At 31.6% G+C, this 12,879-nt stretch overlaps 1 protein-coding gene across 1 annotated transcript in view; it reads left to right on the top strand.

Moving 5' to 3' along the window:
- The first annotated feature begins 780 nt into the window (after positions 1-780).
- The window catches only part of LOC148942036 (ubiquitin carboxyl-terminal hydrolase 2-like), a 51,742-nt gene continuing 39,643 nt past the window's right edge, over positions 781-12,879 (top strand). The window contains exons 1-3 of the mRNA XM_089103214.1: positions 781-809; positions 5,479-5,724; positions 9,353-9,473. Of these exons, the coding sequence (XP_088959340.1) occupies positions 781-809; positions 5,479-5,724; positions 9,353-9,473 (396 nt within the window). The remainder of the gene's footprint in view (positions 810-5,478; positions 5,725-9,352; positions 9,474-12,879) is intronic.

Raw genomic sequence — 12,879 nt, 5'->3', positions numbered from 1 at the left:
TATCTAATGTAATTTAAATAACGAAATATTTAAAGTATTCAATTGATATAAAAAATTATATAAAAAGAAATTTTTATATAAATATATACAATGGAGATATTTCCTTAAACATAATTTATAACAATTTAATATTAAAAGACTAAATCAATATTTTAACACAGTCTAATTTAAGAGAACCTGTGTGAATATATAATAAAAACCGAAATTGTATGCAAGCTAAAACTATTGAAAGGCAAATAATTCTGGCTCAATGATATTGGTAAATCCTTTTTTCATTGATTCCTGCCTGGCTTCTATTCAGTGTCTATTCTTTTTTTGCCATTTTAGATTTAACCTACGAAACTACGAAAGGTTAGATTTTTTTTTGTTGTTTTTTTTATTGATTTTTTCTTTTTTGTTTAGTACTGAGGACGACATGGCGGATGTACTTGTCAAAATATTTTATTGTTCCTTGTCTTCATGTTTTGACTCTGGCTGACAAAGTCTTCGTTTCCTCACCTTTTTTTAATTTTATTTTTAATTTATTATTTCATGTCATCTCTTCGTTTCATAAGCTTTCCTGTGAAGGTGTAGTTGTCTTTAGGAGTAAGCAGGTTGCTCATGTTTGAATTTCAAGGTTGAAGAGTGCTGTCAAATTTAACTGATTTGTTTGGTTGTTCATTTTCAGGGTTTGACGTGGCAACACTAAAAAAATACGGCACTGCCCGAAGAATTTTATCATTTTCGAACAACTAAAAGAAAAATTTTAGAAAACTTGGTTTTCAATTACGGCTTTTTAAGATGGATCCAGGGAAGGCTGGTAAAATTTGGTTTGTTTTGATAACCTTGTTAATTTAAATAGTCAAAGTTAAAAAATTATTCAATGCTATAAAGCTTTTTATGACTGTTATAATATATTAAACTTAAATTTCTGTTTTTTTAATTTAAAAATTTTTTATAAATATCAAAAAAAATAAATAAAAATCTTTATACATTTTTTGAGTGGAGAAAAACATTCCATGTCACCTGTCCTCAAAATAACTGCCTGTACGCTTTTGTTTTTTTTTTAATTGCTTAACAAAGACTATTGTCATATTTCCCTCTTAATCATACTTTCACTTATGAAGCAGTATAATGAAACTATCAACAAGATTCTAGGATTATAGTTTCAAGTTTCAATCCAGCTTTCCTGAATTATAATGAAAGAAAGATTTGAGATGGCTAGGGCAGTCTCTGCAGATAAAGGATGACAGATTGCCAAAGATCGTCCTTATCTACTAACCATCTTGAACCAAAATAAAATCAGGTCTTTTTTGTAGTTATATATATAAAATTTAGATAAATCTATAACTATTATCTAACTAAGAGATGCTTATTCTAATATGTTTTTCTTTGTAAATATTCATAACATAATTAATTAACAAGCCTATGTTAAAAATTTCCTTTCCAAATTTTTGAAGGAATTTTTAACTGCGTGAATGTTTAGAATTGTATATAAGTATTTTTCTATTAGAAAATTTGATCCACAAATTATAGATTCGATTTTTTTTTAACTTAAAATTAATAATGAGAGAACAACCAAAACCTAAATTAATTCACCGACTGGATAATAAATTATCAATAAGAGGAACGCATACTGTTTATTATTAAATTGTTTGGTGATAATTAGAATTTGTAACTTGGCTTGGTTTTAGAAGGATGTAAATTTTAAAAATGATTTTCATAAAATTATTAAGGAGGGTCCCTCCTTGACACCCTTTTTTAAGAAATTATCAACCATAATACACTATTAAAAAATCCAAAGGAAAATTGACCAATTATTACATAAAAAACTACAAATATTTTTTCAACGACAGGTCTAAGACTGGTGGAAATGCAAGATCAGAAATAAAACAAGCTTGAGTATCTAGCTTGTAAAAAAAAAAAAAAAAAAAAAAAAAAAAAACAGAAAACCCAAAAAACAAAGAGAAATCTAGTAATAATCAAAATCCATAAAACTAACCATATATGCAGTATTTTCTGTAGTCAAATCAGGTACAGTAGTAGAAAAATGTTATAGGTTACTCACTCACTTCAGGTAAAAGCTATAAAGTAAAAATATCATAAATAACCTACTCGATTTTTTAATGCTAATCAGTTCTTACAATTCATTTTATTTTAGTTGATATAGAGTCGGTAAAATGGCATTAGTTTTTATAAAAAAATAAAAATGATAAAATACATTTTAATTTTAGAAGTTTTTCATTTTCTTTTTAAAATTAATAAATAAAAAATAATTTTTTTTATATAAATTTTTAATTTTTTATTTTTTTTTTTATTACAACCCACTCCGCTTACCTAACCATTGTTGTTAACCGTCAGCCAGCGGCGGGGGCGGGGGGGCTACTAGGTTTAAAACTAAATGACACATTTTTATTTTGAATGACTAAAAAAACCTTCTTCTTAGCCCCCTCTCGTTTTGACAGAAATGCTGGGAATGATCCTGTATTACTATATCCAGCTATATACTATTACTAACCACTCATTGTGGTACCACGTATAAAAACTTTTATATTTTTTTTCACTTTAAAATATTTTTAATTATCCTAATTTTAACTTTTTTTTGGTATTGAAAAAAAAAAAAAAAAATTAAATTTATTATTTAGAAAAAAAATATTACCAAGCACCTTTAATCCAACAAAGATTTGTACAGGCTAATAATTCAATCAAATATTTTCAAAACTGTATTCTTTATCCCCCTTCTAAGAAGCCTAGGTTTTGTTTAAATCCTTTCTTATGACCACTTCTTGCCCCTCAGGAACGATGACTTTTTGTGTGGCCGCAGATGGACGCCCAAAAACCAAATTCCAAAAGGTATTATCTATGAAAATGGTTCTAAAATATGTTGCTTACATCTATCGCCTATATCACTTACTGTGATAGTATAGCAAAGATACTCTAAAGTAGGATTGAAAATGCAAGCCCCCCTCCCGATTTTTGCAATTGGCTCTTCTTGCTTGTAACTTTATTTATAATACTATAAATATTTTTCTCCCCTTTTCATGTATCCAAGTGTCACCTCGTCTTATGGGATGACTTTTTGTTATGGAAACATTCAAATTTGTCTGATGCTTCAGCTTCCCAGAGCTATAAATATGATCTGGCTCGTAGCTATAAAACTGAATATAAGAGCTTCTGAATGAAAACTCGTCAGGTTCTCTTTTCCTCTTTAGGTACTGCATTATGTGAATATTTCGTCCCACTAAAGATATGTTTAGTAATCTGGCTAAATGTGCACTTGTTGAGCAAGAGCGTAACTCTGGAAGTTCGGTTGTCCTTCTGTCAGCTCAATATTTATTTGTTTACATGAATACCCGCATACTATAATACTAAAAGAGTAGGGCTTGCAGGAAAAAAAATAGAGATAGCGAACAGTCCACTATCAAATCAATCGTTTGTTATAATAATTATTTATAAAACACGAGAGAAGAAGAAAGATAAGAAAGTGAATTATCATCAAAACAAGAGTATAAACAAAGTGTGACGGTGTCTGTGTGGGTATGGTGTTCCATTGTGTTTATGTGTGTATGTTTTTCTCTAAGTCTTTATTTACTATTCATGGCTGGATAGCTAGTCAATAAGTGTAAAATGGGACTTGTTTACCGAAACGAAATAAGGTGGAACAGATTTTTGATTTATCAGTTCTTGTGAACATCTTCCAGACATGATACCACAGCAATTTAAATGGGATCGAGTTAGATGAGTGTTGAACTCAAGGAGATTCAAGTGCATAGTGACTGAGTTAACCGTGGTTTGTCTTGATTTTGATTGGTGTTGTCTAGTTGTTGAGTTAAACAGTGGATTTGAATAGTTCAGAATAGAGTTTTTAATTAGAAAGGAAAAGAGTATTAAAAAAAAGTGCACTAAATAGAAGAAACAACAAAGAGGTACAGTTAAAAATAAGAAAAAGAAAACAGAGAAGATGTTTACGACTGTTAAGGTTTAATAAGTACAAACATCAATATTATAGTTTATATCTTATTTACTCCTTCAATTACAAATAATAAAAATTATTTGAAAATCTTTATGATTCGTTTTTTTTTAGTTTATTTTTTTATTTTTCATCTAATTTAAAATTTTATTAAAATTTATAAATTATTAAACTATTTTATAATTTAAAATGAAATAATAAATAAAGATAATAAAATAAATATATTATAAATATTTTTTTTTTTTTAATTAATATTTTTTTTAGTTTTTTAAATGTTTTTTCGTTAATTTTTTCTCATTTTTTTTTTTTTCTTTGTTATTATTTTGTTAATTATAAATTTTTATTTTTTTTTTATAATTTTTTTTTTTTTTGTTGGTTGGGAATTACATTTAATAATATTTATTTTTTTATTTAAGATGTATAAAATGCGGAATATTATAAAGCTATAAAGTATTTCAAAGGCTGGTATGGTGGAAACGGTCGGAAACAAATTCCTTGGAAACAATTGAAGCATAGGTTGTTGACAGTTGAGGAGATACTTGGCGAGCAGTAAACAATTAATGTGGTGGCTAGAGCTGCTGATAAGGTTTCTTAGGTATAATATGCGATCAACTTTTGCTATAGCTCTTTACCAAGGGATATAGACCTGCAATTATCAAACTTTCTGTTAGTTAAAAAAAAACCAGCTTTTGATTCTTTTGAATTAAATTTTTTATTTATTATAGACAATATATGAGAAGAACATTGAAATTTCAAGAGACAGGGCATTTCACCTAGGTCCAAATATAATTTTTAATGGTGGTGCTGATAATCTGCGTTTATGGACAACAGGACCACCATTAATGGAATAAGGACTATTTATGGGACTATTATAACTTGAGCAAATAATATCCTGGTCTAGTGAATAGCTATCCTTTTCAAAAACATGGAGTCCCCTTTTCAGAAAAGTGATGAGGATTAGAGAAGTCAAAGCGAATTTTACGTCACTTCTTCCTAGAGCTAATTAAAAACCAGAAGCACGTGCAGCAACCTATGCATTTGCAACTGCTGATTAACCATTTGTGCACCGGCTACCGCGTTGAAACTTGAATTGGCTCTGAAAAGAATGAAGCTAAGCCAGATGTCACTTTGTCTTTGGACCAAAAATTAATCGTGAAAGCATTGATGCATGGATAGTTTAATGACGTTCAGGAAAATCTTAAATTCTAATCAGGGCACGTATCATCTGAACACCTGTAGTTTTTCAAGTAAAATTATCGGTTCTAAAATCTTGGGAGAGGGAGGTTCCAAACCAAGTGACAACTGTTTTGTAAGAGAGCACAGCCAAAGCTCCCCCTACCCAAAAAAGCGTTTTGTAATGGATCAAGTTGATTATGCACCTATTATTGCAAGCTACTCTGCTTTTCAAACTTCTAACTCTAATTTAAGCGTATATAGAAAGCTGTTTATGACAATTCTGTAAAATAAGCTACATTCGAAGAAATATATAATTTTTTTTAAATTTTTGAAGGTGATAATTTTCGTTCCAGGGTCACAATTTCACTGAAAAATTTCCAGCTTACAAATGGCGAAGCTGAGGAGAAACAAACTTTGATTGAGCGTCATGCAGAAAGTCTTGAAGCTTTTTTTATTGTTGATTATGAAACGAGGCTGGATGATGCCGTGTCTAGTGATCCAAAATTATTTTATAAAATACTGCCTGTAAAATTGGACATAAATGTGCTTTGGACAGTTTTGAAGGATGTTCAAGAACTTCTGCCTGCTGAATTTGTTCAGTGAGTATATTCTTGTCAGAAATTTTTGTCAAAGGGCTTTTGGGAGGGTGTGTGAAACTATCAAAAGTGAAGTTATAGGTCTAAATTTTCTTTTTTTACTAGGTGGGGGGCTGTTTGCAGAACTGGACAAGGGATAGGCTCATTATCATAAATCTTGAGGATCTCAAATTTGAGTATATTATTCTGTAAACCTGCTGAATTTCATTAAAAAAGTTTTTTTTTCCTTTTGTCGAATCATTATAAAAATTATATCAATGGTGATATAATGGATAGTTTTTTATTTTATTCCAATATATTATTAACACCTAATACTATGTTATTATAACTCGTCCCGATCAAATCAGCCCATTTAGCTCAACTCTATATTAACCTAAGCCCCGTTAAACTCGACCCCTCTGCAATTAAATCCTTGTTCAATCCAACCGTCATTCAATATAATCTTATGCATGGCAGCCCCTGTTTATTTCAGGTCCCATTCAACTCACTCCAATCCGGCGCATGGGATGTGGTTGACCCTACCTAAAGGAAATATACTTATAAAATAAAAGTTTTAAAATTAGATTTATTATTTTATGCTCTTTCAACAGGTCACGGTAGCTCTTCTGACAATGCCCAGTACTGGGACAGAGCGCAAAATAAGGAATCTATTATAGTAATAAATTTATTGAATCAGCATGCTCCTTTTGGTATGACCAACAACCTCAGTTTGAACCTCTACTAAACCTAGCGTGTTACAGGAGTTGAATTGAATTGAATTTGAGTTGAATGTTGGTTGCATTAAATGGACTCGCGTTAGATGAGTGGAGTTCAAGGAGGCTGAAGTGCATAGGGACTAAATTTAACGATGGTTGACTTTAATCGGAGTTGTGTTGAATTGTGGTTGAGTTAAACAGTGGAGTTGAATGGTTATCTAATACTGAATGTTTTGTTCAATGACAATTTTATTTATATTGTTTGTATTTAAAAATATTTGAAAAAAAAATAGAACAAAGATTTTTATTATCTAGAAATGCCATATACGTGAAAAGAGATCCAGAACGACGAGAAGACTCACATGGAGAGAGAAAGGTAATACAATTAAAATACGAAAATCTCTTTACGACAGTTAAATTTTAATAAGTCCGCAATTAAAGAGTCTAAAGTAGTTATATTTCATCGGAAGAGCCTCACCTATCTCTCTTACTCAGTTACTGAAATTTAATTAACATTTTTTTACCAGCGTGAGTTATGTGTGTGTGTGTGTTTTTTTGTTTTCTTTTTTTTTTGGGGAGGGGGATATAATTTGAAAATATATTAAAAATGAAAGAATATTATCCTAAGTTAGCCTTACAATACAAAAGAATAACCAGTAATAAGAAAATACTCACATGAATCATTTTTTTTGTATTTTCAGTAATGCTTACGTACTGTTATTAAAATTTAGTTCTTATTTTTGATGGTCGTTTTTTTTAAGTTCCGTTATTATACTTTTGGTATGTTTTTATGATATATGTTTATTTGATAATTGTGATGAATTTATTTTCTTTTTTTTGACGTAAATATGTTAAGATATATGTTGTGCTTCTATTCATCTCAAATGTGTGCTTGTCCTTTTATCTGACACATCTGTTTTTTATGTCAATGAACATTTATAGCGTGGATTATGACTCAATTTGGGAGTTTGTCAATATTATATTTTTAAATTCTGTAAAATACCTTGCACAAGCATCAATTCTTGGGTTAGACTATTGGTAAATAAAATTTAGAAGCATATAAGCTACAGATGCATGAAATAAATACTGAACTATAAAACTAAAATGTATAAGTACATAAGCGTATTAAGCATATCAGAGCTCTAGACAAGGGCTCTAGATTTTTTCAGATTTTCGAAAAAAAGTGAAAACTGTCCCAAGAAGTCAAGCGACCTTAACGAACAACGTCAGATTCAGCATATCAGAGAACTCTACCTTAGAGGTTCCAATTCCTATCTACGACCAGGGGAAATTTTATACATTATGGCAGAAGAAAGATCGCACCGGCATGCTCACTTTTTTCAGTTGATCGTATAGAACTACTTGGTAATGACATATCCCTCCACAGTCGTTGGGGAAACGGTTCCCCCCCTGGCGGATCCAGGGTGGAGGGGGCGCCCCCTCCACTCCGCAATGATTCTAAAGTCTTTTAAGTTAAATAAATAACCCCAGAGTTCGGTAAATAAACTTGCTCCTAACGCAAGTTTATCGGATCAACCTTTCTTGTGCCCATCCCCCTAAAACAAATCCTGGATCCGCCTCTGATTGCAAGCAATGCAATTTGTCTATATCATTCACATATAGTAATTGTTATTGGAAACTACAAAAATCTGTCGGGAAGGGGATGATTTTCTTCTGGAAGGGGAGGCAGAAATTTCTGACCGGGAGAACTTTAAGGGGGAAGTTTCCGGGGTAATTTTTGAGGAACAATATGTGAGGCAGGGAAGGGGATCCTAAAATGGTTTGAGAAATAGTCAGAAACTAATTTTAAAAAATCTGGTTAATTCAACTGAAAACAAAAAAGGCTTAGGAACGGCAGCCCCCGAATATACTGATTTTTTTCTGTTCTTTTAATTTTTTATGGGATCATACATGGCTTTTGAAAAAAAAAAACTTCAACCAATTGGTACAGGGCGATACTTACCGACCATTGATGGGGCACAGGTGGTTATGATGGTCGGAAAAAACGACCAGTTAACCATGATCAAATACAGAATAGATATGAAATGGAAATAAGAAGTATTCTTCAAAATCCAGAGGTGCTGATTCCCCTCCCCCTGCAATTGCTGTCTCTGTCACTTTGTTTTGTAGGTCGATCCATATTGATTATGTTATAGTAAACGGAAGACAGGCAGGATCAATACAAGATACTAGTGTATACACTATCTAATAGTGTCTAGGGTTAATTTAAAGCTAAAATTTTGGAAGGATAACTCCCTCCTGGATAGTTATGATGTTGGTAGACCTCAGGATGAGAATGTGAGATAAACTTTCCAAGAACAGTTGAATACTAAACTTAAAGAGTTTAAAATTTGACATTATGGAAGATGGTTTGAATAATTTTAGAAAAACAATTTATGAAGTTTCTGATGGTGTCTTAGGGAAGAAAGTTAAGACTGTAGCTAGTAATACTAGTGTAAAAGCTTTATGTTTAATAGACAGGAGAAGGTGTTTGTACAAGAATTATCCGAGTGATAGATCATATGAAAATAAAAGAAATTGTTTTCCTTTTTAAACATATACAATGTTTTAAAAAGCATTAAATTATGACCTAAACATTAAAATTGTTGCGGTGAGTTGATAGTAGTAGTAGTAGTAACGACATGATGAATTAATGGGCTTTGTCTGCAATTCTATTGTGTATTGAATTGTATTGTAATTGTATTGTTTATACATGTACGCTAATGTTTACAGTTTACAGAAAGAAATTAATACCACTAAGAATATCATCAAGTAATACTAATGTTAATTGTTGATCTTATTCATTGTTTATCTAAATTGAATTGTTTTTTACTGTTTAAACTGATAATATCAACTAACACAATTAAGAACATTAATTGATGATATCTAGCCTATATATATTAATTGAATATATATTAATCTTTGCTTGTTTTTAGAAGTATGATGTCAAGATTTCAAGATGTGTCGTCAGCTTTGGATAAAGGCGAACTTCTTAAACAAGAACAAGCATGCAAATTGGTGCACAAACTACACAGACAGACAACTAGAGACATGAAGGTGAGTTTCGACATGATTCAAATGTTTAAGCAATGTTCAAACAAGATATTTACTGTCTTAAAATAAGTTTAAATTAATGTTCAAAATGTGGACGTAGAGCTTACAGTAGATGAAAATACTAAATATCTATATTTAATGAAGGGTATGTTTTTTGAGCGTGCTTCTTGGGCCAGACAAAAACAGAACTCTTCCCAATAGAGTGGGGATGGATCATTAAAATACACATTTTAAGAAAATAGAGCCTTCATGGGTAATGAGTGAGATTTTGAATAGATTGGAAAGGAGAAGGAGCGTGCGCAGCTGTGATGGACCTGGGAGGTTTGGCGCTGCATTGAGTTGTTACTAGCAGTGGAGTTAGCTCTGCTTATATTAACCAGATCCACTTTGTTGATTTGAGGGTCCTGAACAGGGCTATTGGTGTATCTTGCAATTTTATTATTTTGTCAGTAATTCTAAAAAAAAGTTTAATTCTCCTGTTTATTTTGTTGTTTTTCTGTTTTAGGTAATTTTTTCTTTGTGAAACTTCCATGTGAAACTTCTTTCCACATTTTTAAAATTTAAATTCCTCCGGAAAAATTGTTGGTCGGTGTGCAATTGCCTGATTTGTTGTTTTGTTTGGTGACCCCTCAGTAGGACTATGGATACTTTTATGGCAAGCACAAAAAGGCTTCTAGCCATAAATCCCTTCAAAATATCGCCATGTTTAGTATATTTGTCTTTTTTTTGTATTCCGTATGGTACTTGTAATATCCACCTTTTGTTTTTCCTTCAAGTGTTTACTCTCCCCTCTGAAGCTTGTTTTGTCTTTAAAAATCGGAACATATATATATATGGCTGCAAATTTCTCGTTTATAGTAGAGAAAGCTTGTTGGCCTCGCTCATTGGACATTCTGTAGCAGTGCCTCCTTTTAAAAAAGGTAACAGGAAGTTACATGAAAACTTTAGGTCTATCTTTATGGGGAATGTGGTAAGTAAATCGTTTTGTAAGGTTCTGGAATTTAGGCTAAGAGACTGGTTAGATAAGGAGGAAGTACTTAGCCCGATACGAGCGGGATTGAGATCGATATTCAGCACTGTTGACCATATTTTTACCTTGGATGTATTGAGAAGGAAATACTCTAAAGGAAAAAATGGTCGGCTATTCGTAGTCTTTTTAGACCTGAAAAGTGCTTTTGATTCGGTAAATAGGAGGTTTTTAATTGAAAGTCTGTTAGAAATAGGCTTGCCGTCTTGCTTTGTAGTAATAATAGCAGATATATATTGGAGGGTGAAATTTGTTGTGAAGGTTGTGGGAGATTTTTCTTGGCTGGATACGTCTCATGTGGGTTTGAAACAAGGATGTACTTTATCTCCTAAGCTTTTCTCCTTGTTTTTTAATGATTTAGATAGGTTTATGAAAAATAATGAGGGTTTATGAGCCCCTTGTGTATCTTTGGATTGGTTTAGGCTATCATTCATGTTATTCGCGGATGACATAGCTCTAGTGGCGGATAGCAGAGGTAATCTTCAGAAGCAATTAGATATAATAAAAATTATTTAGAAAAGAAGGATTTAGATTTGAACGCTAAGAAATCATTAGTATTCGTATTTAGGAGTAAAGGAGATGTTGATTCAGAGGATCATTTTAATTTGGAGGAAAGGTGTTAGACATTAAAGAAGAAATTTGTTTATTTGTGTGTTAAGTTTAGTGCATTAAGGGGGATGTCTAGGCATGTAGAAGATTGTAATTTAAGAGGTAATAGGCTAATAGATATGCTTTTGAGAAGTAATTTAAATCAGCTAGATGACATGAGGATCCAGAAAAAAGTTTTCCAGACAAAAGTAGCTTCTAGTCTACATTTGGGCTCTGAGGTTTGGGGTTTTTCTAAAGCAGCTAAGCTAGAAGTAGTTCAGCTAAGATATTTTAAGAGAATTTTAGGCTTGAAGGATTCATTTAGTTCAGTGGTACTGAAAGGAGACTTAGGGCTTTTTTTTACCTAGAGTTCGGCTTCTTTAGTCAGCTTATTTGGAGAGCTTGAAAGACGGTAGACGAGATTCATGGCCGAATCAGGTGAAGAAAATACTGGACCTTTGTGGTCTTTCGGAGATTTGGACTGAAGGAAAAAACTCTATGGGTGAAACCGTGTCAGTATGGAAGGAAGTCCAGCGAACCCTAAATGACCATAAAATCCAAGAGTGGCAAGAAGTGGTCTTTGAGGTTTTACTCCCAAGCCAAAGACTGTTGTGGGGAGGAGGTTTATTTTAAATTTGGGTTGAATAGAGAGAAATTGAAGAATTTCTTGTTGGTAAGAGGGTATAGTTTGGATTTAGGTGAGTGAAGGAAATTTTTGGGAAAGTTTAGGCTGGCGGTTGGCCCTTATTTTTGCCTAATGCATGGATATATGAATGAGAATTTATTTCATTTTGTATCCGAGTGTGAAGAGCTGTCTGAGTTGCGGAATGAATGTTTTGGACGAGTGTTTGGGAGTGAATACTGGTTAATTGAGTGGATGGCTGAGAGAAATACATCTGCTATTAAACAGTTGTGTAAGTTTCTTCGGTAAGGGATTAAACATAGGGAATCATGTTTGAGGAGATAGCTTGTTATGATTTTTAGGATTTGAATTTTCTTATGGGTAGTGTTTGTTGGTGAAAAAGTTGGACCTTAGTGTGCATCTTTTTCGTTGTTTTGTTGTTCTTTTTGCTTTTTTTGTTTGTATTATCTAAAGTTTTATTTTGTTCTTGAGATTTGTATGTAGTTGTATTATGTTGTTCTATTAATGACATGAATTTTTCAATAAATCTTATCTTATATATATGTTCCGTTTTTTAAATCTTAATCATTTTTAAAACATTAAATGTTAATGTTTTAATCTTAGCACGCAGGCTTAACTTTTTATTCAGGTTTAATATATATATATAAATATTTATATATATATATATATATATAATATATATATATATATGTATGTATCCGAGTGTGAAGAGCTAAGAATTTTGTTCCATTCATGCTGTATTTCCTAAGCGAATGTATGAATAATATTACAATTGCTATACAAAAAATATTTTTCGCTACTATGACATTCCTGAAAATTGAAGTGCTTTTGTCTGATATCAGGTGATTTCATGGCTACCAAATACTGTATAACTTGACTAATTGTCTGTAAAAATTTGCCTGAAATTATATTACACATATCTATGTCTAGGGCAGAATTTCAACCTACACCTATCCCCCCTATTTTAGGTTTAGGTGAACTTTTAATTGTGGATGATTTCTCCCTCACTCCCTGATGGTAAACATATCAGTCTATAGAGCTCTGATTTTTTAGTATGAGATTTCATCTCCTATCTTATATAGATTGCCGTTTTATTTTCGTAGAATAAACACAAATATCTATAAAAAAAAAGTTTTCTCTGATCAAAATAA

This window comes from Artemia sp. Qi Xiang Cuo, chromosome 17, assembly GCF_049724085.1.
Source record: "Artemia sp. Qi Xiang Cuo chromosome 17, ASM4972408v1, whole genome shotgun sequence".
NCBI classification, from domain to species: Eukaryota; Metazoa; Arthropoda; class Branchiopoda; order Anostraca; family Artemiidae; genus Artemia; species Artemia sp. Qi Xiang Cuo.
The sequence above is the reverse complement of the archived record's forward strand: the minus strand, read 5'-3'. Positions and strand labels throughout refer to the sequence as shown.